This window comes from Petaurus breviceps, unplaced genomic scaffold (genome assembly GCF_028583685.1).
Source record: "Petaurus breviceps papuanus isolate PSGF00001 unplaced genomic scaffold, PetGlider_PUasm1.0 78, whole genome shotgun sequence".
Taxonomy (NCBI): domain Eukaryota; kingdom Metazoa; phylum Chordata; class Mammalia; order Diprotodontia; family Petauridae; genus Petaurus; species Petaurus breviceps.
The window spans coordinates 1,198,539-1,223,364 of NW_027186502.1; the positions used below are offsets into that span (position 1 = coordinate 1,198,539).

The 24,826-nt window shown below is 38.1% G+C and overlaps 1 protein-coding gene across 1 annotated transcript in view; it reads left to right on the plus strand.

Moving 5' to 3' along the window:
* Positions 1–24,619, plus strand: part of ANO2 (anoctamin 2) — a 573,391-nt gene extending 548,772 nt beyond the window's left edge. The window contains exons 25-26 of the mRNA XM_069106084.1: positions 16,737–16,842; positions 23,535–24,619. Of these exons, the coding sequence (XP_068962185.1) occupies positions 16,737–16,842; positions 23,535–23,906 (478 nt within the window). The 3' untranslated portion in view covers positions 23,907–24,619. The remainder of the gene's footprint in view (positions 1–16,736; positions 16,843–23,534) is intronic.
* Positions 24,620–24,826: the final 207 nt, after the last annotated feature.

A 24,826-nucleotide genomic window follows, 5' to 3' on the forward strand; every position in this document is an offset into this window, starting at 1 on the left:
AAATATGGAGACTTGTGAAATAACAAAAAAGGGAAACAGTACAGGGGCATGCACAACAAGGAATGACCATGGAAGAGAAAAAAGGAAAGGGAATAAAAAAAAAAACAAGTACCCTGATGAAGGCGCAAAAACAGTAACTGAGAAATTAAGCCATTTTATCGTTTGAAATTTATTTATTAGGGGCGGCCAGGTAGCACAGCAAGTAAGAGCACCGGCTCCAGTGTTGAGAAGACCTGGAGATCGCATCCCGGGCTCAGACACTTAGCACCTACCCAGAAACACCTGGCCGTGTAACCTTGAGCAAGTTACTTAACCCCAATTGCTTAGGGGTGGCCAGGTGGCTCAGCGAGTAAGAGTACTGGCTCCAGTGTTGGGACGACCTGGAGATAGAATCCCAAGCTCAGACACTCAGCACCACACCCAGAAATAACTGGCTGTGTAACCTTGAGCAAGTTACTTAACCCTGATTGCTTAAAAAAAAAAAAAAAAAAGAAATTTATTTATTAAATGTAATTGCAAAGTACATTTATTTAGCTGGTGGTATTGTTGTCTGATATATTAAGTTTATGATGTATCATTTGAAATTTTTCTCTATTCATTGCATACTAGCTATACCTCCTAGGAAGATAGCACACCTCCCTAATATACTTATCAGGTGACATAGCCTCATGAGTCAGCCACCAGCTACCCACACCCTTTCTTTTCTTTTAGTGGCCAGTACTGAATGATAACCTTTATCCTAGAGAAGATTTTTAAAAGGCCATAATAGCTATCCTCAAGTGTTTGAAGGACTGCTGTGTGCAAAGGGGTTTGGGCTTGTTCTTTTTACCTCAAGGAAGAATTGGGAGGAATGGGTAGAAATAAAAGACAAGGTAGTTTTGAGTTTCATTTAAGGAAATGTTTTTTAAACTTAAATAACTGGCTAAATGGTATAGAAAACACAAGAGCCAACTCTCTCATGTTCAGCTGAATGAACAACTTTTAAAATTTGTTCAACAATATTTTCATCTAGGATAGATAGTAAAAATGAACAGTGATGGGCTCAGAATTAAATTAAGCAGGAGTGAGCTGAGTTAACTTTAAGAAATTTTAAAGTTCCTTCACTCTACCCTTCTCTTAGAAACAAAAGCCTATCTTTTTAATCCTGAGTCATTCAGTGTTGTGATTCCAAACATGAAACACAATAGTATTTCTTTTTTTTTTAAAAGACTTTTTTATTTCATTAACTATTTTCCAATAAGATGCAAAAATGTTTTTAACAATCATTTTTTTAAGTTTTGAGTTTCAAATTCTCTCCTTCCCTACTGCCCACCACAGCTCCTAGAAAAGGCAAACAGATAGTGAGTATACATGAAAACGAAATTTTCATATTAGCCATGTTACAAAAGAAAACATAGACAAAATATAACAATAAGAATTTTAAAAAGCATGCTTCAATCTACATTCAAAGTTCACTAGTTCTCCCTTTGTAAGTGGAGAGCCTTTTTCATCATGGGTCCTTTGGAATTGTCTTGAATCATTGGCTTAATCAGATTAGCAAAGTCTTTCACAGTTGATCATTCATACAATATTGCTGTTACTGTGTATAGTGTTCTCCTGCCTCTGCTCACTTCACTTTGCATGAGTTCTTAAGTCTTTTCAGTTTTTCTCAACCCATCCTGCTCATCATTTCTTATAGCAAAATAGTATTCTATCACAATCATGCACCACAACTTGTTTAGCCATTCCCTCAATTTCCAATTCTTAGCCACCACAAAAAGCGATGTTATATTTTTGTACAAATAAGTCCTTTTCTCTTTTCCTTGACCTACTGGTGTTACTGGTAGTTCAAATGGTATATACAGTTTTTTAGTCCTTTGGATGTAGTTCCTAATTATTGTCCAGAATGGTTGCACTAGTTTACACTTCCACTAATAGTGTCCCAATTTTTCCACATCCCCTCTAGCATTTCTGCTTTTCCTTTTCTATCATGTTAGCCAATCTGTCAGTGATTAAACATTACCTCAGAGTTGTTTTAATTTGTATTTCTCTAATCAGTAGTGATTTAGAGCATTTTTATGTGAATACTGATTGATTTGTTTTCTTTTTTTGAAAACTACCTACTATTTATAAATTGGGGAATGACTCTTTTCATAAATTTGGGTTAGTTCCCTATATATTTGAGAAATTAAGCTTTTATCAGAGAAATTTGCTGTAAATTTTTTCCAATTTCCTGATTTTTCAAAAAAAAATTTTCTCTGTTAGTTTTGTTTGTGCAAAAACTTTTTAATTTCATATAATCAAAATTATCTGTTTTACTTCTTATAATCCACTCTATTTTGTTTGGTCATAAATTCTCCCTTTATCCATTTATCTGACAAGAACATTTTCCCACATTCCTCTAATTTACTTATGATATCATCTTAATGTCTAAATCATTTATCCATTTTGAGCTTCTCTTGGTGTACAGTGTGAAATGTTGGTCTATGCCTAGTTTCTGCCAAACTGCTTTCTAGTTTTCCTAGCAATTTTTGTCAAGTAGTGATTTCTTTCTCCCAAAGTTTGTATCTTTGGTTTTATCAAATACTAGATTATTATGTTAATTTACTTCTGTATGTTGTATACCTAATCTGTTCCACCAATTTGTCATTTCATTTCTCAATACCAGACTGTTTTGATGATTACCACTTTGTAATATAGTTTAAAATTTGGGACTTCTAGGCTGTGTTCCTTAAGATTTGCTTTAATTGATTCCCTTGGTATTCCCTTGAAATTCTTCTGTTCTGCCAGATGAATTTTATTATTTTTTCTAGCTCTTTAAAATAATTTTTGGTAGTGTGATTGGTATGCTGCTGAATAAATAGATTAATTTGGATATAATTGTCATTTTTATTATATTGGCTTGGTCTATGAGCAATTAATATTTTTCCAGTTTAGTTCTGACTTTATTTGTATGAAAAGTGTTTTGTAATTTTGTTCATATAGCTCCTGGGTGTGTCTTGACAGGTAAACTCCCAAGTATTTTACATTATTTGCAGTTATTTTAAATGGAATTTTTCTATCTCTTCCTGTTGGGTTATGTCGATAGATAGTATATAGAAATGTGGATGATTAATGGGGATTTATTTTGTATCCTACAACTTTGCTGAAGTTATTGATTATTTCAACTAGTTTTTTTTAGTTAATTCTCTAAAATCATCATTTCATTTGCTACAAGTGAGTTTGTTTCCTCATTGCATATTTTCCTTCAATTTTTTTCTTGTCTTATTGCTATAGTTAGCATATCTACTATAATATTGAATAATAATGGTGATAATGGATATCCTTGCTTCACTCATGATCGTGGGAAGGTTTCAAGTTTATCCCTGTTACTGATAATGCTTATTCTTGGTTTTAGATAAGATACTACTTTTTTTTTTAAATCTTGGGATGTGGTTTATTTAGGTCTGTTGACAACTTATTGAGGAAAGGTAGGTGTACTCTGAGCATTACTAATTTACCTTAGGTTTTAATTCCCTGTTAACCACTTTTTCTTCTATTCTCCTCTAACTATTAATTAACCAGAGGGAAAAAAGTAGCAAAATAAGGACTCGGTAGTTGTGCTTTCTACTTGATGTCTGTGATTGTAGTTTCATAAACCTCAGGTTGCACTCCTTTCCCTTCTCCAATCATCTTCCTAGCTCCAAGGTAAGCTCTTTTGTTATGCTCAGAATTTATCACCAACCTCAGCCTAATCTGTACTTTGTTGCTGACATCATGGTTCTTTTTTTTTTTAAATTTCTATTGATATCTTTTGTTTCTTACATCATCATAGTTATTCCAAGCAATTGTTCTCATTCCCCTCCCAGAAAGCCATTTTATATAACAAATGGTATTTTTGAAGAGGGCAAAAATCAGCACAGTGGATTGATGCATTGAAAGTCAAAAAAATATATGCAATGTGTAATACCTGTGGACTTCCCACCTCTACAAAGGGATGAGTTGGGGGTGTCCTTTCATATTTCTTCATTTCAGTTCTCTAGTTTCTTCATTCCAGCTCTTTATTATTTTGTTACATTCACTTTTGAGTTTTTATATTTGGTTTTCTGTCTATTTACATTATTGTAGTCACTGTACATACTGTTTTCTTGGCTCTACTTATTTCACTCTGCATCAGTTCAAGTAGACTTTATGTTGATTCTCTTTATTCCTCACAAATGTCATTTCTCACAGCACAGTAATATTTCATTACACTCACGTGTCACAATTTGTTTAGCCATTCCATAAACAATAAGCATCTGTGGGGCGTCCAGGTAGCACAGCGAGTAAGAGCACCGGCTCCAGTGTTGAGAAGACCTGGAGATCAAATCCCAGGCTGACACTTAGCACCCACCCAGAAACACCTGGCCGTGTAACCTTGAGCAAGTTACTTAACCCCAATTGCTTAGGGGCGGCCAGGTGGTTCAGCGAGTAAGAGCACCGGCTCCAGTGTCGGGATGACCTGGATCAAATCTGGTCTCAGATACTCAGTACCACACCCAGAAATAACTGGCTGTGTAACCTTGAGCAAGTTACTTAACCCTGATTGCTTTAAAAAAAAAAAAAACAATAAGCATCTGCTTTGTTTCCAATTCTTTTCTATCACAAAAAAGGTTTACTATAAATATTGTGGTATAGATGAGAACTTTTTTCTTATCACTTGCTTCCTTGAGGTATAAGCACAGTAATGAAGTCTTTGGTTCAAAGAATATGGACATTTTAGTCACTTTACTTGCATAATTCCAAATTGCTTTCCATAATGATTTTTTATCATTGCACAGCTCCATTGACACCATGGTTCTTACAGAACTATGTCATTAATTTCTATATATCCTCCATTACTTACCCTTGCTTCTATTTATATGTACTTTTAAAATCCAAGATTTGTCATTCAGTTCTACTCTGTACCCACATCATTGTGATTGACAGATATGTTGACTCTGAAGGGAATTCTAATTTAATTCTTTAATTTTTCCCCAGTATAGGAGGACATAGTCACTTTCCACTCGTAAATTAAAGGGTAGATACTTAGGAGCACACTGTTTCTGTTTCTTGAAGTCTTTCCTCAGGGTAGGTTAAAAATAGCAGATAGCTTTTTTCTTCTTTATCTCCTTATTTATCACCAGCATATTTCAGAGAGAAAGGGTGCTGGATTCAGAATACCATGACCATTGCTGCCCTTCCTTGCATGGTCTCTCTTCTTCTCAATACTACTTATCATTTTAAGGAAGTTTTTATTAATTGCTATGCTTTCTAGTGTGTTTTTTTTAAAACAGAAATAAGGTTTGTATTTGTCAAAGCCTTTTTCTACATTCATTGAAATAATCATATGATTTTTGGTTGTTTTTGTAATTGATATGATCACGCATGCTGATGGTTTTCCTAATATTGAACTAACCTTACATTCCTGGTATAAATCCTTCCTGGCCATAGTGCATGATCTTTGTGATATATTGCTATAATCTCTTTGTTAGTATTTTATTTAAAAATTTTGTATCTATATACATTTAGGAAATTGGTCTATAGTTTCTTTCTCTGTTTTTCCCTCCCTGGGTTGGATATCAAAACCATATTTGTATCACAAAAGGAATTTGGTAAGACTCCTCCTTTTCCTATTTTTTCAAGTAGTTTATACAGTGTTGGGATGAATTGTTCCTTAGATGTTTGGTAGAATTCATTTTTAAATCCATTTAGTCCTGGGGATTTTTTCTTAAAAAGCTTATCGATGATTTATTCAAATACTTTATTCTAAAATAGTATTAAATAAATATTCAATTTTCTTATTTCAATCTAGGAAGTTTATATTTTTGTAAATATTCATCCATTTCATTTAAATTGTCACTTTTACTTGCATGTAATTGGACAAAATACCTTCTAATAATTGCTTTAATTTCATCTTCATTGATGGTGTTTTTGCCCTGTTAATTTTTTAATATGATTAATTTGCTTTTTTCTTTCTTTTTGAAATCAAATTAACCAATTGCTTTTCTATTTTATTGTCATTGTATGTTTTTTAACAGCTCCTAGTTTTATTTATTAGTTCAATAGGTTTTTTGTTTCAATTTTATTAATTTCTCCTTTATTTCCAGTATTTACATTTTTATATTTAATTGGGGATTTTTAATTTGTTCCTTTTTTAAGGGTTTTTTTTTTGTTTTGTTTTGAGGGTTAGGTTTTTTGTTTGTTTTTTGGAGCATGACCAATTCATTAACTCTTTTTCTGTTTTATTGATGTATGCATTTAGTGATACAAAACTTTATTGCTTTGGCTGCATCCCAGAAATTTTGGAATGTTGTCTCATTGTTATTCTCTTCAATGAAATTATTATTTAAATGATTTTTTTGACCCACAAATTCTTTGAGCTTTAGATTATTTAGTTTCCATTTACCTCATAATCTATGCTTCCATGGTCATTTATTAAATGTAATTTTTATTCTGAAAGGGTGCATTTAATATCCATGCTTTTTTTTCATTTGGCTAGGAAATTTTTATGCCCTAATACATGGTCAATTTTTGTGAAGGTTCCATGTGTGACTGAGAAAAAGATTTAATCCTTTCTATTCCCTTTCATCTATAGAGATCTATCAAAACCAACTTTTAAAGATTCTATTCATCTCCTTGACTTCTTTCTTATTTTTTTTAATCTTAGATTTATCTAGCTCTGAGAGGATAATTGAGATCCCCCCATAGTTTTGCTTTTTTTTTTTTTTACTTTTTAACTTTATTTTTTAACTTTTCCTTTAAGAATTTGGATGTTATGCCATCTGGTGTGTGCATGCCAGAGTACTGATATTACTTCTTGTCTATGGTTCCTTTTAGCAAGATGTAGGTGAAAATGAGACAAACAGAGCCCATGGCAAAGGCTGTTTCTGCTTTCACCATAGAAAAGATCTAGGGCCTACTGGGGAGAGGGATAGGTGAATGGCTAGGTGATGGATTGCTAGTACCACCTTTGACAGGTGAGTGTGAATGAAGAATAGGATGGTATGATAGAATCACTATCTCCCTGTCCTCTCCCCCATATAGATTAGACTAGTTCTTTCCCCTAAAAGGCAAGAACACAGTCCATAAGCTTTGTTTGGTTCCAGAGGCTAAGACTCATTGACTCAGCTTCTAGGAGGCTTCTAGATATATTGATGTGGTTTTCTAGTCACTTAAAGGCATAAAAAGGCTTTTCAGATTAACCATGCAAGTCAAGAAGTCATTATAGCCTGCTCTGATGACAAGTCATTTTTTTTTCTTTTGGCATGTGGAGGGGCCTTATCTAGTGGAGCCAAGTAGGGCAGTATCCCTGTTGAATATCCTTGCAGTACTATTACAGACAGGAACTTTACTAATCCACATGGGTTGCTGTCATCTCTAGTTTTCAAAAGAATGACTTCAGTCTGTGTATAGGTTAGAGGCACTCCAGCCTGAAGAGCTGGGAGAATTAACTCTGCTCTTGCTGGCCAGTAGCATGGATGACCTCAAGTGGCCCCTTTTGTGTGCTTATAAATCTATTTTGAAAAATAACAAGCCTTGAGGGGCAAGGAAACCTGTGGTCTATTCTCTGGTTTGTTACCAGAAGGTAGGCACTTCCTAGCTATTTATCCATAACACATACCTGACACTAAAATATTAATCCTGCTTATTAATAGGAGAGGGAAAAAAGAAAGAAATCTATTAGTCATGGTTTCATCTATTTTTAATTATAGTCTCAAAATTAATTGTGTAAGTGTGTTTCTCTGACTTGATTAGAGCTATTAACACGAACAGATCTGATAAACCTGCCTTACTGGGTTAAAATTGTTTTTAAATTGTGAAATTGGCATTTACATGTGAAATTTTTAATTTCCCAAGTACTGGGATCAGAGAAGAAGCTTCCTCAATCAAATAAAGAGCTCACTTTGGCAACAGAATGCAAACAGAAACATAATCTATGCCTTTGCTACTTGTTCTTCCTTGCTGCCAGGTTTGATGTTTAACCATAATCTAGAAACCCTTAACACAGAGGCTCTAGTAAACCCATTAGCACAGATCTGATAAACCTGCCTTACTGGGTTAAAATTGTTTTTAAATTGTGAAATTGGCATTTACATGTGAAATTTTTAATTTTCCAAGTACTGGGATCAGAGAAGAAGCTTCCTCAATCAAATAAAGAGCTCACTTTGGCAACAGAATGCAAACAGAAACATAATCTATGCCTTTGCTACTTGTTCTTCCTTGCTGCCAGGTTTGATGTTTAACCATAATCTAGAAACCCTTAACACAGAGGCTCTAGTAAACCCATTAGCACGGAGTTATTTTCTTGTAGAACTTTCTGGTAGATTGTGCTGTTATTTCCCCCCCCCCCCCAAGGCCTTGTGATACATCTTTCAGATTCTGAACATTTCTCAGATTCTCAGGGTAGGCAAAGTAGCTTGCCAAAGGCTGCGGCATATTAGCATTAGAGGTGGGACCAGAATTGGATTATTTATGGATTCTTTTCAGCATGGAAAAGCAAGGACAGAGAGATGTCTGCAATACTGAGGCCAATGACCAGCTGTTCTTTCTTTAGGAGTAATGGAGAAGTAAAGGAAGTAGGCTTTAGGTACAGGAGGAGAGATCCAAGCAAGGATTTCCACATAGTAAAAAAATGTTCTGATGGCTGAGTGACCTGGGAGAGGTAAGGGTGGGGGGAGGCATCAAGACTTCTCCAGAGTTCTTGAAAACAACATCCCATCTGCCCCAGTTCACTTAAATGTGGAGTTGTCTAGAGTTAGGAGACAGATGAGGTGGGTTTCTTCTAGCTTTAATATTCCCTGACTCATTTATCCACACACTCTCCTTGTTAACAAGGACTATCCAGAGATGAATGCATTTCTGCCCTCAAAAGTGGATGGACATGACTGAGTCCCACGGTGTTTGACTTGGCTATAGTAAGCTTCCTTTTCCATCTGGCTATCAGACCAAGCCTGCTAACCAACAGCTGCAATCAGCTGCTAGGAGAAGAGGGATGGGAGTTGGGGGGGAGGGGGGTAGCCTGGCTCCCATCCATATCCCTGTGAACACACATGATCTCTTTCCCCCACCTCTGGCTCTCTGTCTCCCACTCCCAGTGTCTTATTCTTTCTTTTACCCCTTCCATGATGACTGGAGATTCCTATGCTTTTATACTGATCTGGAATCAACAACTGGGTCATTTAGAGGAGAGAAAATGTTAGGGCTAGTTCTCATTCTTGAAGACCTCTCCCCCCTGCCAAACCACATGCAAAAGTCAGTCACTATTACTTCTAATCTCTGGTCTATGAAACTTTGGGGATGTCAGGTACTCTTAGCAACTCAGAATAACAGAATTTGAGAATTTAAAGGGGTCTTACGGACCACATAGACAAAAAGTTCTTAACCTGAGGTCCATTAAACTTAAAAAAATATTTAGATAACTATTCCAGTATAATTATTTTTCTTTGTAATCCTATATGTTCTATTTATTTACTTTTAAATTTTCATTTATTTGTTTATTTTTATTTTATTTTCAATTTTTGGAATAAAACAAGCATTTCTATAACATAGTATAACAAAAAATGATTGCACACAAAACTGCAAATCTATTGTTATTCCTTTTAAAAATATAAGAATGTTATCATGTAAATTTCTCCCCCCCCCCCTGACTACCATTAGACACTAATATCTGCATATGTGTGTGTATAAAATCATACTATACATACTTCTATTTATCAGTTCTTTCTCTGGATGCAGATATGTCTTCCTTCATATGTCCTTAGTATATTTAAAAAAATTCTGAGAAAGGGCTTCTTCAGACTGCCACTGTAACCACAACACAAAAAAGGTTAAGAAGCCCTGATTCTAGTAGAGTTCTATAAAATTTCTTAATTTTATAGAAAGACAAACTGAGGACATAGCAGGTGAAGTGATTTAGGCTCCTAACCAAGTCCAGTACTCTCTCTACTTGGCATTTCCTCCCAAAGCATTGGTCTACCAGTGACCCCATTTCACCCTGTCCCTTCCTCCTCTAGGGGATCATTTTTCCTTTACTGAGCATTGGCAACATGTTGAACTCCGTGGCAAGAATAGTTCCATGAACTAGCATAGTTCCTCTGGTCCCAAAAGTTGTCATTATTTCAAGATAAGAAATTCAGAAATATGTGAGTTCAGGCACTTGACAGGGCTGTTTTCTGGGAAAGTGGGCCAGTTTTAATATGAGTCATGAGGAATTGTGGGTTGCAAGCCAAAGATAAAGAATGACCCAAGCCCTCTTAAAGGGTCCTGGGAAGAAGGCAAAGGCAGACACTTCTGTTGTCAGGATGCTGACTTTTGGTCTCATTAAAGCGCTTCAATCTCCTTTCCTTACATACATTTCCACTCTGGTATAGAAGCTATGAAGTGTGGCTATTCAAATGTCAATCCACACTCCCTAATTGATCCCCAGTTTGATTGATCAACCTTCCTTTTGGTTTAGAAATCTAGCTGTGCAGCCTGCCTGGGAAGGCATGGTCTAGAAAATGCCAATCTAGCCCTGATATTGTCACCATGTTCAAAATCTAGTTGTCATTAACTGTGGCAATCAATTCTGGGGGGGGGGTGTCACTTTATCTCCCTGAACTTCATTTTCTCCTTTAGAAAAATGGGAATAACAATGAGTCAATTTTCAGTCATGTCTGACTCTTTGTGAACCCATTTAGGGTTTTCTTGATGAAGATACTGGAGTGCTTTGTCATTTCCTTCTCCAGTTCATTTTACAGATGAGGAATTGAGGCAAACAGGGTTAAGTGATTTGTTCAAAATCATATGGCTAAGTAAGTGTCTGAGACCAGATTTGAACTTATGAAGATGAATCTTCCTGATGCCAAGGCCAGTGCTCTATCCACCTAGTTGGTCTGGAAATAACAATACTTGCACTAAACTCCCAGGGCTACTCTTGAAAATTGGTTTGTAAACTATCACAGAGACCACAATGTATAGAAGATTGTACTCAGTGCACAGAACGGAAGACAAACATAGACCCTGTTCTCAGGAAGCTTCCAGATTTATAGCAGAAAGAAGATAGATGGGTTATGTGTTTGTTCAAGGTGACTACAAATACAACAATATCTGCCCTCTTTGTACACCACAGATCACAACCACATGTCTAAGATACTAGGGAAGAATTTGAAAAATATATTTCTGGGTTGAGTTTCTTTGGAAGCATAGAATCTTAAAAGCATATAATATATAATTTTGGAGTTAGAAGGAACCTTAAATTCAACTATTCCAAGTCCCTTATTTTATAGGTGAGGAAATGAGGAATGAGAGAAATTAAATGTCAAGAATAACTGCTAAGGGTCACAGTTATCAAATGGCAGAGCCCAGAACTTCTGAGAGCTCTTTCTACCACTTATTCAATTTTAATATTTCAGAAGACTCCTTATGTCATTTATGTTGGTGCTCTTTCCAACAAAACAGATTACGGTCTCTCTGACTCTTAGGTAATTTCATGACCTCCTGTGGCAAACAAACGAACAAAAATCATCACCTGATAGTCAAATTTGTGGTAATGAGGTTCTCTCTATGTAGCTAGCTTCTCTATTACTGGCGCAATCTGTATTCAAATGTTTTGCTGCTTGGTACAACTTGCTAGGGATTGGGATCCACTGGCAAGGCCTTCAAGAACACAGTCTCATCATCGTACACAGTGGGGCATCAGACTTTTGGCTATTTTATCCCTTAAACTTTTGTCAGTTGACCTGGTGACTCCTTCCCACCTTGGTCTAGTAGAAAGAACACTTATAAGTCAAATCAGTAACTATTTATTAAGTGCCTACTGTTTTCCAGGCACTATATTAAGCTCTAGGAATAAAAAGCAAGGCAAAAAAAAAGTCCCTGCTCTTAAGGACCTGTAATGGTAGTGTAATTTGAATTTTAAGATTCCTTTGGGTTGGCAAAGGTAGCAGGTACTTAGCACTTAGTACTTGATCAAGCCTCTGTTGGGGAAACAGAAGGTATGAACTCCTGTCTCCTGTTACTGATGTAACAGGAAGGGGTTAGCTGAAACAGGAGTCTAATGCTGTATGTATAAGAAAAGCCCCAGAGAGGCACAGTCAGAATTTCTTGGGACCAGCATCTGGTGGCAGAGCAGCTACAGAAGAGAGAATGAAGAACTGATCCGGAATTTCCTGAGAACTTGTGGTGGTGGAGCTTCCTCTGAACAAGAGCCAGGAGCCCTGAGCCAGGAGCGCTGAGCCCTGAGCCCGGGGCCCAGAGCCTGGACCCCAGAGCCAGGAGCCAGGAGCCCAGGTAACTAAGGAAGCATGACTATGATGCTGAGACTTTGTCTGTTTGTGGCTTGGTTGAGCCTTGAATTCCCTGGAGCAGAAATTGTGAAGGAGCTGACATGGACAAGACCCTGTGAACTTCAGTGTGGAGCAGGAGCTACCCAGAGAGCTGGACAAGGAACTGGGAACCATCTGCCATTGAACCCAGGTGGCAGTATGGTGAATCCAGGTAGAATCTGTGACCATGGAAGGGGATCCAGGGAATCTGAGAACAGGCCCCAAGTCAAGATGAAAAGACCTCTCCCTGGGTACTGAGTAAAGATGAAATTGTAGTTTACTAATGACCTAAGGAGTGGAGGGTTTGTGTATGATACTTAGTAATTGATTGATGAATAAGTGAATGATTGAGTTAATCAAGACTTTGCCCCATGAGTGGAAGACTTTGACTATTGTACTTTGAGATGATTGTTCTTTGTTCTAAATATTGTGACCACTTTGGTGAAAACCATGTGGCCATTTTAATGATAAGCTGTTGTGAATACGATATTGTGATTTTCTGTGATAAGTTGTATTATTGTGAATGCTGTACCTTGATTTTCTGTGAATGTTTTGCTTTGATTTGTCATGGAATAGAGTGTTCACTATACTGTGTAATCAGAACCTTAAAAGCTGTTCACAGTAGCAGTTCTTCTGGAAAGCTTCTATGCATGGTATTACAGGACCGTACAATTTGATGGGGGCAAACAACTATGTACAAAAAAATATATAGACAGAATAATTTGGAAATATACATTAATCTACTTTTATTTTTTTTAAAGCAATTGGGGTTAAGTAACTTGCTCAAGTTTACACGACCAGTTATTTCTGGGTGTGGTGCTAAGTATCTGAGCCTAGATTTGATCCCAGGTCATCCTGACACTGGGGCCGATGCTCTTACTTGCTGAGCCACATGGCCACCCCTATTAGTCTACTTTTAGACATGTGGAATTAAAACATCTGCAGACCATCCAAGTAAAATGTCCAATGAGAGGTTAAGGCCAGGTAAGTAGAGTTGAGAATCATCATCACAGAGATGGTAATTGAATCTTTGGAGGCTGGTATGATCATCAAGTAATAGTACAGAGGACTGAGGACAGAGCCTTGGGGGGCATCTATGGTTAGGGGGCATGACCTGAATGAAGATCCAGCAAAGAGAACTGACTAATGGGTTCACAAAGAGTCACATGACTGAAAAGAAAAGTAGAAGAAAATGGATGGATTAATTTTAAAAAAGAATACCAAGATGAGGGTGACAAACAGTGTCAAAGGCTGCAAGAAAGTCAAGTATGATAAGGATTAAGAAAACAGCATTAGATTTGGAAACTAAGACCATTGGTAACTATGGAGAGTAATTTCTATTGATTGCTGAGGTCAGAAGTCAGTCTTCAGAGTTAAGAAAACAGTGATTGTGATGGAATACTGCTGTGCTTTAAGAGATGATGAGCTCAGTGATTTTAGAAAGAAATATAGAAAGTTTTTCATGAAATAATGCAAAGTGAAATGAGCAGAACCAAGAAAATACCGTATACAGTAACAGCAATATTATTTTAAGAACTTTGAGTGAATAAGTTATTTTGTCTTTTATAAATACCCAAATTAACTATAAAGGATATATAAAGACCCTCTCTGTAGCCAGAGAAAGAACTGATAATGTACAGAATAATCATCATATTATATACATATATATATATATATATATATCTATCTTTGTGTCTAATGGTAGCCATCTCTAGGGCGAGGGGGGGTGGGAAGGGAAGAAAAAGAAAGAAAAAAATTACACAATAATTTTGTATGTTTGAAAGGAATAGCAAGTTGTACAAAGCAGATTTACCATTTTATATACAATCATCTTTTTGTTGTACTATATTATAAAAATACTTGTTTTATTCCATAAACTAAAAATAAAATAAAATAAAAGACAGAGAGAGGAAAGGAAGTGGGAGCACCTATTATAGATGGCCTCTAAGACTTTAGTCAGAAAAAGGAGGAGAAATATAGGCCAATACTAGGGTAATAGAGCAAACAAGAGTGTTTTGAGGATGAGGAGACATGGGTCTGTTTATAGGTAGTAAGGAAGCTAACCAATATATAGGGAGAAATTGAATGGAACAGTGTGAATGGGATTGTTATAGGGACCAGTCTCCTGGAGACAATGAGATGGAATGAGATCACTTTTTCATGGCAGTGGGTTTGCCTTGGCAAGGAGAAGGACCACCTCTTTATGTGAGAAAAGGGCGAAGGAGGAAAAGGTGGCAGAAGCCATCTGAGTGATGTGCTTTGAAGAAGAGAGGAGAAAATGGATCTCTCAGTAAATGCCCTCAATTTTTTTCCAGTGAAATATGAGGCAAAGTCCTCACTTATAGGGGATGGGAGCCACAGGAGGTTTTAGGAGGGAGAAAAAGATTTGGACAAACAGCTGTGATGAGTAGTATAGTGAACCAATTAGGGAAGTATAAAAGAATTGCTGTACTGTGATGAGGGCCCAGTTGAGCATATGCAATATACATTTGTAATGGACCCTGTCAACATAGTTTTGTGAATTTCTCCAGTTTCATTGAATGGGTTTAAGAGGGAACAATACATATATATTTAGAAGAGTATAATAGTCTTCTAAATTCAGAAAAAAATGAAACCATAGGGGCATAGGAAGGGGGGAGAGGACAAGGGAGGAATCTTTAGAGGGGGCAGTGAGGGAATAGGTAAAAGGGGGGGGTATAGAAGAGTGTTTAGAGTTATGGGAATGGGAAGATAGGGGAGGGATCCTTGGAGGGGTATAGGTAAGTGGGATATGAAACGACATATGCACATACATAAAAACAAGAATCAGGAGAATAGGTTTGGGAAAGTGTATGTCTATATATGTATGTATACAGGTATATGCATATGTACCTCTATAGCTATAGAGAAACATATCTAGACTTTATTGCAGCCTTCTGAAGGGTGGGGGAGGGTAAAAGAAAAGAAAAAAAGAATGTACATAATAATAATTGGTGACAACGTTTATACTGCATTTTAAGTTTGCAAAACACTTTACAAATATCTCATTTTATCATCACTGAGATATAGGTACTATTAACTCCATTTTACAAATGAAGAAACCAGGACTGGAAGAGGTTAAGTGATTTGCCCGGGTTCATAGTCTGTAAATGTCTAAAGCTGGATTTGAAGCTAGCTCTCCCAGGCTCAAAGTGCAGCACTCCATCCACTGTCCCACCTAGCTGCTTTCCTCTATACTCCAGGAAGGCTGGGGCTAGAATGCTACCTTCTTTCCCTGGCAGGCACTTCCCTTCTTACTCAGCAGAACATGAGTCAGGAAAGCAGCCTTCAAATCCTAGCTCCAGCTCTCACTAGTTGTGTTTGACCATAGGCAAATAATTGTACTTCTGAGATTCTGTTTCTTTATCCATATGTGATAATGGTCCCTTGGAGGATATATGGATAGAAGGTTGTAATAGAGGTTAGACCATGAAGTCCTTGTAATAACAATAAATGGGGATTGAAGTGGTTAAGGGAAAAGCAGGGACTCACATTTAAGATGATTCCTCTGACTCCCCACTACCCCTCCACAGGAAGTCGGTCAAGGAGATATTGGCTCGGAATGTTCCCCTTCATCAGGTTTATCCTCATGTTGAATCTTTGCCTCAAAGGCCTGCGCATGTTAGGTACAGGAATGTGTAAACTATGGCATATGGTTTTGGACTCCCTTGTTTATTGGGAAATGGTGTGTTCTTAAGGGCACGGTTACATCTTTTTTGTTGGTGGGGAATCCAAAAGGGGGCCAGTATCTAGTCCTCCCCTTCCCCCATGCTGAGGCAGAGATGTCACCCATTTCTTGACAAGGATCAAACCTCTCCCAGTATCTTCATGTGCAACGAGGATCTAAGTGACTACCAGAGTTTTGTTTATGATAACATAAGGGATGGATACGCTTAGGAAATAAACAACATGAATGAGATTTGGCCATTTTTGGCTAGCAACCCAGACCTCTGTCTCCTTATGGTCTTTTCCTCTCCTGAGGAAGAAGGATGGGACAAGGCCAGGAGCAGTCTGATTACTACCATCCCATGTCCACAATGCACTAAGTCCTGAAGAAGGCCAGGCGTAGGAGCTGAGAGCTCTGCTCAGCCCTACCTCTTTTCCTTCTTTCTAGGTAAAACACAAGGGGCCAGAGACTAGTCTTTCTTTGTGGAGTCTGACATTTCTGTGGCAGTTCTCTCCAGGCAGCAGTCTGGGAGCCATGGTTATGTGTAAAATAGGAATAAATATATTCCCACGACCTATCTCATTATTATTGTGAATATAGTGCCACATAAATGGAGCTATTATTACTGCTCATTAAAGGCCAGGGTTTTGAAGGGCCTCACCACTCACTGTCTCTACTTAGGGTTTCATTCAGAGAAATACTGCACTGAATCAATCCTCCACCCAATTCTTGTTCCAGCTTTAATCCTCACCTTTCTCCCTGGACAGATTTAAGGATTACCGAGAGCCACCATGGGCCCCAAACCAATATGAATTTTCAAAACAGTACTGGTCTGTCTTGTCTGCCCGCTTGGCTTTTGTCATCATCTTCCAGGTAAGTCAGTTGGGTGGATCAAGGTAACCCTGATTTCATCCATATCCCCCTCTTGCTGTCTTCTCTCCCACCCTTCCCCCATCAAGACCCAGAGTTTCACCTGAATTTAGGTTGGCCAAGTAGAAATTCAGCAGCCAGTATAAAGAAAATCAATGTCGGCTGCTTCCTTTTTCATATTTGTGTAAGGCTCTGGGTCACAAGTCAAATGTCTCTTGCCTCTTTAGTCAGAGGAGATAAGGAAGTATCAGGGAGACTTTTCTGAAGGAAATAGACTTCCCAGAAAAAGAAGGAAGGTAAAAGGCCAAGTAATTAGGCAGATGTGGCCTGGTGGGAAACTATGGTTTCCCATTTAACACAAGGGAGAGCTAAAAATGGGAAGTAGGGGAGAGAAACGGGGGAAAAAGATTCCCAACTCTTAAACTCAGACAAATTACCCCTCTCTCCCACTAACCTGAGAAAAGAGCTGTGTTCCTGACTCTTCACTTTCCTTTCCATTCCTTCCTTTTGGTATTGTTTTACTGTCTGAGACATCTGGTAGGAAGGGACTGCAAAAGCCAGATTTTGGCTGAATAGCAAATATGAGCCCTGATCCCTTATCTCTGACAATAGCTGTGGCTCCAGTTGCGATGCTGAGATTTCTCTGAGCCAGAGGGCCCCAGATTCCCACTCGGAGCCACAGCATCTGACAAGCAAGGAAGAGTGCAAGAGGGCAGATCCTTTTTTCCTTTGACTCCCCGAGGCTTTCCTACTCCCAGAAGGAGGGTCTCTGGAGGGCTCTAAGGTATCCCACAGTACTCCCCCCTCAATATCCCTTCATCCCAGGGACTAGAGGAGCTAGTCTTTCACTGAAAGAAGAAAACCATTCTTTCCACTAAGAGATGGTGAGATATATTTGAAAAATTGCTCAGCCCACCCTGCCCCCAAGACACTCCTAACATTACCATGTCACATTTTTTCTTATACTACAAGCTGATTTAAAGTCAGAATGAAATAACATTTCTCTAGTGCAGCCCCAGACTCCTAGAAGCTTCAAGAAACAGATTACCTGTACAAGAATTCACTGAACTCACAGGATGTTAAGTAGATCAAACCACAAGCAAAGAATCACTGAGTCTTAGAATTGGAAGACCCCCTCAGGAAGGTCTTTACGTCTGATCCACACTGAGTTGACCCTCTATTACAACCTTTCTGCAACTGATTATTCAATTTATTATTGAAGATTTCCTATGAAAGGGAACCCATTACTTCCCATCCTACTTTAAGACATTTCTGATCTTCGAGGAGTTTTCCCATATATCAAACTTTAATATCCTTCTGTGTGACTTCCATCCAGTGCCTTTAGATCTACCCTGCCTTGTAGCTAAACACAAGAAGTCTGATCCCTCTCCCTCATGATAGCCTTCAACTACTGAATATAATAATCAAGTCCTGTCCTGTTCTTCAATCCCTTCCTCCTTTTTTTCTTCTCGAGGCTAAATACCCAGTCTCTGTATGGTATCATTTCCAGGTCCCTTGACATCTTAGTTTATATCCTTCCCAAAATGTGGTTTCTAGGAATTATTAGTTCCTGGGTTGTATTACAACCCTCTCTGACCAGGGCAGAGTGTGGTGGAACTGCCCCATGTGCTGAACACTGTGGCTTCCTCTAATGAAGTTGAAATTAACATTAGAATCTTTGACTATAGTATCACACACTTGTGTAATGTTGATTTTGTAGCCCCCTAAGATCCCCATAACTTTTTCAGATGATTATCTATTCATATTTTATAATCCTGTATTTGTAAAGTTTAGATTTTTAACACAAGTATAGAACTTTACTTTTGGGGTGGGGAGAGGGACCATACCTGTGATTTCATTGATACAAGAAACTTCCAAGTGAGAAAAATCCCTCTGACGTGCAAGTCAGCACCTTTTTTCCAACTAAGAACGTCAAAGCATTGCCTAGAGCTCAAGTGATTTCTCTAGGTCATACAGCTAGTATCAAAAGATCTTCCTGGCTTAGAGGCTAACCCTCTAGCCACTCTACCACTTGCCTCTTAGAACTTTACATCTAACTGCTAAATTTTTATTTTTATTAAACTTAAATTAAATTTTACCTTATCCAAATGTGACCCATAATTTTAGCCTGTTGAGAACTTTTTGGTTCCTAACACTCTTATCAAAAATGTTAGCTATTATTTCACATTTTGTGTCATTTTCTCATATACCATCAGTGCCTTTGTTCAAATCATTGATAAAAATGTTGAGCAACATAACAAAACCAAAGGTAGATCCCTAGAGCACTCTATTAAAGACTTTCTTCCAAGTTGACATTGATCCATTAATGGAATTCTTTGGGTGCAGTCATTTAACCTCATCCAAATCTAGATATAACTGTACTATCATATCACCTATATTGCCTCCATCTTTTCCTTGAAGATGGCATGAGAGACTATCAGATGTTTTGATAAACTCTAGATAAATTATATTACCTGCATTTCCCTGAAATTATGTTAATCTTGCATGATCTGTCTTGACAAAATTTTCTCTTAGTGATTACTACATTGTCTAAATGTTTTATATCCTTTAAATAATGCATTTTACAATTCTAACAATAATGTCAATGTCACTGGCCTACAGTTTGCAAGTTCCAGTCTATTTTTTCTAAATAAGACAATATTTCTGCTTGTGTGGTATTCTAGAAGCTCTCCGATACCTTTCAAAGATTACTAACTACAGCTTATCAATTTAATTATATCCACCAGTTCTTTCAGTAAGCTGGGTCTGGTGGAACAACTCATCAGGAGCAATTAGATGATCTGTTACTATTTCCTTGCTTACATTGGGTGTCAACTTCCTGCTGACTGATTTTTGTTTTGTCCTTTTTAATCAAAAGATCCCCATCCCTGACAGAAAACACCTTAAGGAAAACAAGCATTAAGCAGTTCTGCCTTCTTGTTCCTGTTATCAGCATTTTGTGTATCACCAGCAGATCATGTCCCTTTTTTGATCTTCCTCCTGCCCCAAAGAACTTAAAATGCCTATTTTGTTCATCGCCTGCCTCAAACTCATTTTGATCTCATAGTGCTCTTGATACTCATCTCACAGGACCATACCAATCAATTGAATTAATTCTTTTTTCCTTGCCCTGCCTTCTGACATCTATGCTTGTCTTGCTTAAATCCAAGTTAGTTGATTTTGCATCTATATTAACCTATTCAGATAGCTCAGAGTTTACCCTTTATTCTTTATTGCTATTGCTTCTGGGATTTTAATAATTATTATTCAAAATTCCATTCTTGAGAACATCTTATTTCTCAGGCTATGTATTTCTTTGAGACCCTCAGACTTTTTGAGATGTTTTTTCCCCTCACAAAACCTGTGGTGCATGTCAAACGATTTCCCACTTTTTCCTCCATTACCATTAATTTTAAGATGTAGCATTCCCTGTGTTTATGTTGTTTCTACTTCACCAAGTAGTTCTTCCCGAATGGTCCAAATTAAATCCAAAATGGCAATTTTCTTTGTCAGTTTCTCCACTTTTGATGAAATTATCATCAAGATGAATCCAGAATGTTAGCTGCTTTGCCTTGAACAGAGGAGGAATTCCAGCTGATTTCTGGATAATTGAAATCCACTATTAAACTGGGGCAGCCAGATGGTACAGTAGATAGAGCACTAGGCTTGGAATCAGGAAGACTCCTCTTCATGAGTTCAAATCTGACCTCAGACACTTACTAGCTATGTGACACTGGGCAAGTCACATCACCCTGTTTGCCTCAGTTCCTCATCTGTAAAATAAACTGGAAAAGGAAATGGCAAACCACTTCAATATCTTTGCCAAGAAAACCCCAAATGGGGTCACAAAGAGTTGGACACAATAGAAAAACAACCAAACAACAACAAATTAAACTATATCATATTTCTATGCCTAGCTTGAGATTGCTGTTTGATTGTTTATTTCTGATGTCCATCGAGATGGTTAGCTCTTCCCATGAATATGTTGGTTACCAGATTTCCTTGCTTGAGTATATTGTTGCAACATACAATGCCATAACTATATGATTCCTTTCTATTAGAATATGCTCTTTAGAAGAATATTCTAGTTATATCCTATCAAGTCTCAGTGATATGATGAGGATAAATTCTAGACTTTTTTACATATCTTCTTTGTCCTCTTTTGGATGAGCTATAAATCACTTATGTTAGTCTTAAAATGACATGTACAAAAAGACTCCAACTTTAGTGTAAGGCAGAACAACGCAGACCTCTCATCTCCCTCTTTCTGGATACTGCATTGCTCTAAAGGCATCCAGGATTGCATTAATTTTTTAGCTTCCACATCATACTGTTGATTCATTTTGACTCAATAACTGCTCTGTAGGGCTAGTCCTTCAACTACTTCTGAATCTCCTTAACTATACTATCATCAAATTAAGATTTTTAGGAAAGCATTTCACAATGTTCTAGTAGACAAGATGGGGAAATCTGAAAATATTCTGTTTCTATCATTTCTCTTAACTTCCAGACTAGTAATGACATGGAAAAATAGAAATGAGATTAATATGGTATGGTCTGTTCTTGAAGAAGTTGTGTTGGCTTCTGGAGAGCCCTGCTTGCCTTTCTGAGGACTCACAGTTCTTTCTATTCATTGGCCCATTATTTCTAGACTACTCCCCTATTTTGAAAATTATGATATTTGACCCTTTATTTCAATACCTGAGGATGTAATTGGTTTGGGTAAGAAGACCATTGAAACAGCCAAATAAAACCTTACAATGAAGCTCTACTCCTTAATAACCATTTTTGTTCTACCTTTCCAAGAACCAAGATTGTTCTCCCTGGAAGAGAAAAGAGAAGCAAAATAAGTGTCACCTTCATTCATTATCATTTTCTCCAAAGTCATCTTTGTTTTGGCTTTAGTATCCACTAACCTTAGTTTATTCTTAGTTCTATCATTTATGATCCTATTCTTATAGGATCATGTTATTTTTGTATGTCTATCCTCAATAATTTACCTTTGCTTCCATTCCCTATACCCATTTGTTTTGTTTTATTTTTTTAATCAGATTTGTTTGATTAGTTCCCCTTATATTTAAATTGGTCTTTGGGGTTTCTGCTTGTGACTGCTGACGTTTCATTTCTGAGCACTCCCCAACTCTTTTAGATAACTGTACTCTGTGAAATATGAGACCATTAGACCCTGAAGGTATAAGAAAAAGACTGTAATCATAAGACTTATAGCACTTTAAAGGCAGAAAAATGCCCCAAGATAACAGAATTTGAGACTTCATCACTGCCTTTCATAATTGTTCAGTAGGGAAGACAAGACAGAGGAATGTACCTCACAGGATTATTTTTAAGAAAGAATTTTATTTAAAACATTTCTCTGATTTTGTCCTGGACCTATGATTTAATTGGTTTGGTAACTCCTGCTGAGGACATACCTTATATCAATGCAGTTCACTACTTGTTTTGCAACTGAACATCTTAGAGAGTGTGGTGAAAGTCCAAAGTGTTCGAAGGTCACAGAGACAGGAGGTGTCAGAGTACTTTAAGAACTACAGAAGGGGTGGCTAGGTGGCTCAGTGAATAGAGCACTGGCCCTGGAGTCAGGAGGACCTGAGTTCAAATACCCCCTCAGACACTTAACACAATAACTAGCTGTGTGACCTTGGGCAAGTCATTTAACCCCAACTGCCCTACCTTCCCCCTCCAAAAAAAGAAAAAAAAAACTATGGAAGTGGGAGTTATTATTACTGCTCCACATTTGATTGCTGAAACCATTTGGGGGGGGGAAGGTGAGTAGAGGATTATACTGACAGAAGAATGAGTTGATGAAGGGTAGAAAAGTCTAGTGTAAAAAGAGTCACAAAACTCTCATTCACATCTTTGCTTAGCTCTAGGACCACAAGCAGTCCTCTCGGAGACTAAGTTTTCTTACCTGTAAAGTAGAGACAATACCCATTCTACCTAGTTGAAATGGTTGAAAATAAAGTAAAAGTGCTTTGTGAACTCTACAGCAGTGTAAGCATTATTATTGTTAGAAAGCTTTCCCTCTAAAGATCTAAAGAAATAAGCAGGTGAGAGATTGTTCCAAGTGGCACCCTATGCTGAGATTAGGGGATAGGAGAGGATGAAGGTTAATGGGAGTCCACAAAAAGTCCAGTCTGACTAATGTAGCTGGTACCAGACCATTTTTGGTATTATGGAGTATGGGTATTATGGGAGATGAGAGAGTAAGGGGACCAGCAGTAGGTGGTAATCCTCAAAGACCAAAAGGCAATGGCAGGTAATGTAGAGTCATCCTAGAAATGTGAGAAAAATAAAGCTGTGTACATGCCCAAGAGCACAGAACATTTTGAAGTAGGCAGACGCAGCAGGGAGGATGTATGAAATGACCAGTAGAAAAGTCTGTAGGAATTACTAAGGAATTGCTACAAGGAAGGATGCAGCTAGCCTCCTGATAGCACAGGATTTATGTCTAGAAGGGGTATCAAAGATCATCCCTTATTTTAGAGATGAGGAAACAAGCCCAGAGAAGGAAAGTGCCTTGTCTGAGATCACATAGCTGGGGAATGTCAAACCTAAGTCTCAAACCCAGATCTGTTGACACAAAGTCCAATTTGCCCTGTCTACTGCACCACTTAAAACTTGCCAGTGTTCTCCTAATGCTGTCTGTTTTTCCCCAACTCCTTTCTTGCCTTGAGCAGAACCTTGTGATGTTCCTCAGTGTCCTTGTGGACTGGATGATCCCAGACATCCCCAAGGACATCAGCAACCAGATCAAAAAAGAGAAGAGTCTGCTGGTGGACTTCTTCCTGAAGGAGGAACATGAGAAACTGAAGATGGACCCTTCCCAGAGGAGCCAGACCCAGAGCTGGGGAGAGCGTCACAGCCCCAAGAGCCGGACTCGAAGTGCTCGACACTCCGGCCGTCACTCCAGCCACCACACCAGCCATCACTCCAGCCACCACACCAGTCCCCATGCCAGCCTCCACTCCAGCCCCCACTCCACCCGGAGTCAGAAGGGGAGTCAGCAGGGCGGCCACGTGTCATCAACTTCCCAGCACACCATTGTGTGATGCTTAGAGGTACCCAGGCAGACACGAATGTGGAGGACCCACAGTAGAGAGACTAACACACACTCACACATCAGAGCACACAAATTTTCTACATAGAGGTGTGTGGGGGTGGATGTGTGCTTCTGCCCATATTTTTCCTGTCTCATAGGATCTTGAAACTAAAAAAGCAAGAGAGAAAACTCAAGAGGGAAGAAAGGAGAGACAAATATGCTGCTGCTTCTCAGGAAAATGAAACTTAGATATCTTTCAGACCCTCTTGGGACTGGTACCATTTTTGAGATCATTGCTGTCTGACAGCAATGATCTCCCCCAACAAGGGCCCAGAGTTCTAAGGTCATAGGAGCCTTTTCTTCCTTTCCCCCCACCCCAAGTCCTCTCTCAGATACCAATACCTTTTGCTTAGCAGGAGCCCAGAAGACAATGGGGCCATGAAAGAAGACCAGTAAAAGCTTTATGCTATCCCTGATAGCACTGCCCAGACCTCCCCATTTTCCTTTACCCTCACCCCAAGCTTTTGCCCTAAGAACATCACAGTCTCACATAACTTTCCTTATCTCCCCCTCATCCACTGCAATTGTTATGGGTCTTACTGTTACAGGTAGCCTAGACTCTAATGTGGAGATGAGAATGCAAAACCATTTAATTGAGATTATCCAAATTGTATGCTAAACCATCATCTTATCATGGTACAGGTTGAAAATAATAAAAGTCTTCATAAAAGGTGAATTTATGTTTCTGTTCCTGTTTCCTTCACACAAACTTCCCCTAATATCATTAACTGGCTTGACAAAAATACATTAAGGATAAAGCAAGAAAACACATTAAAGTGAAAAACATGAAGGAGGGCGGTTGATGGAATGACATTATAGTGGGGGTGTACTGTTTCGGTGTACATAAAGGATCAGTGGCCTTGGAGAGAT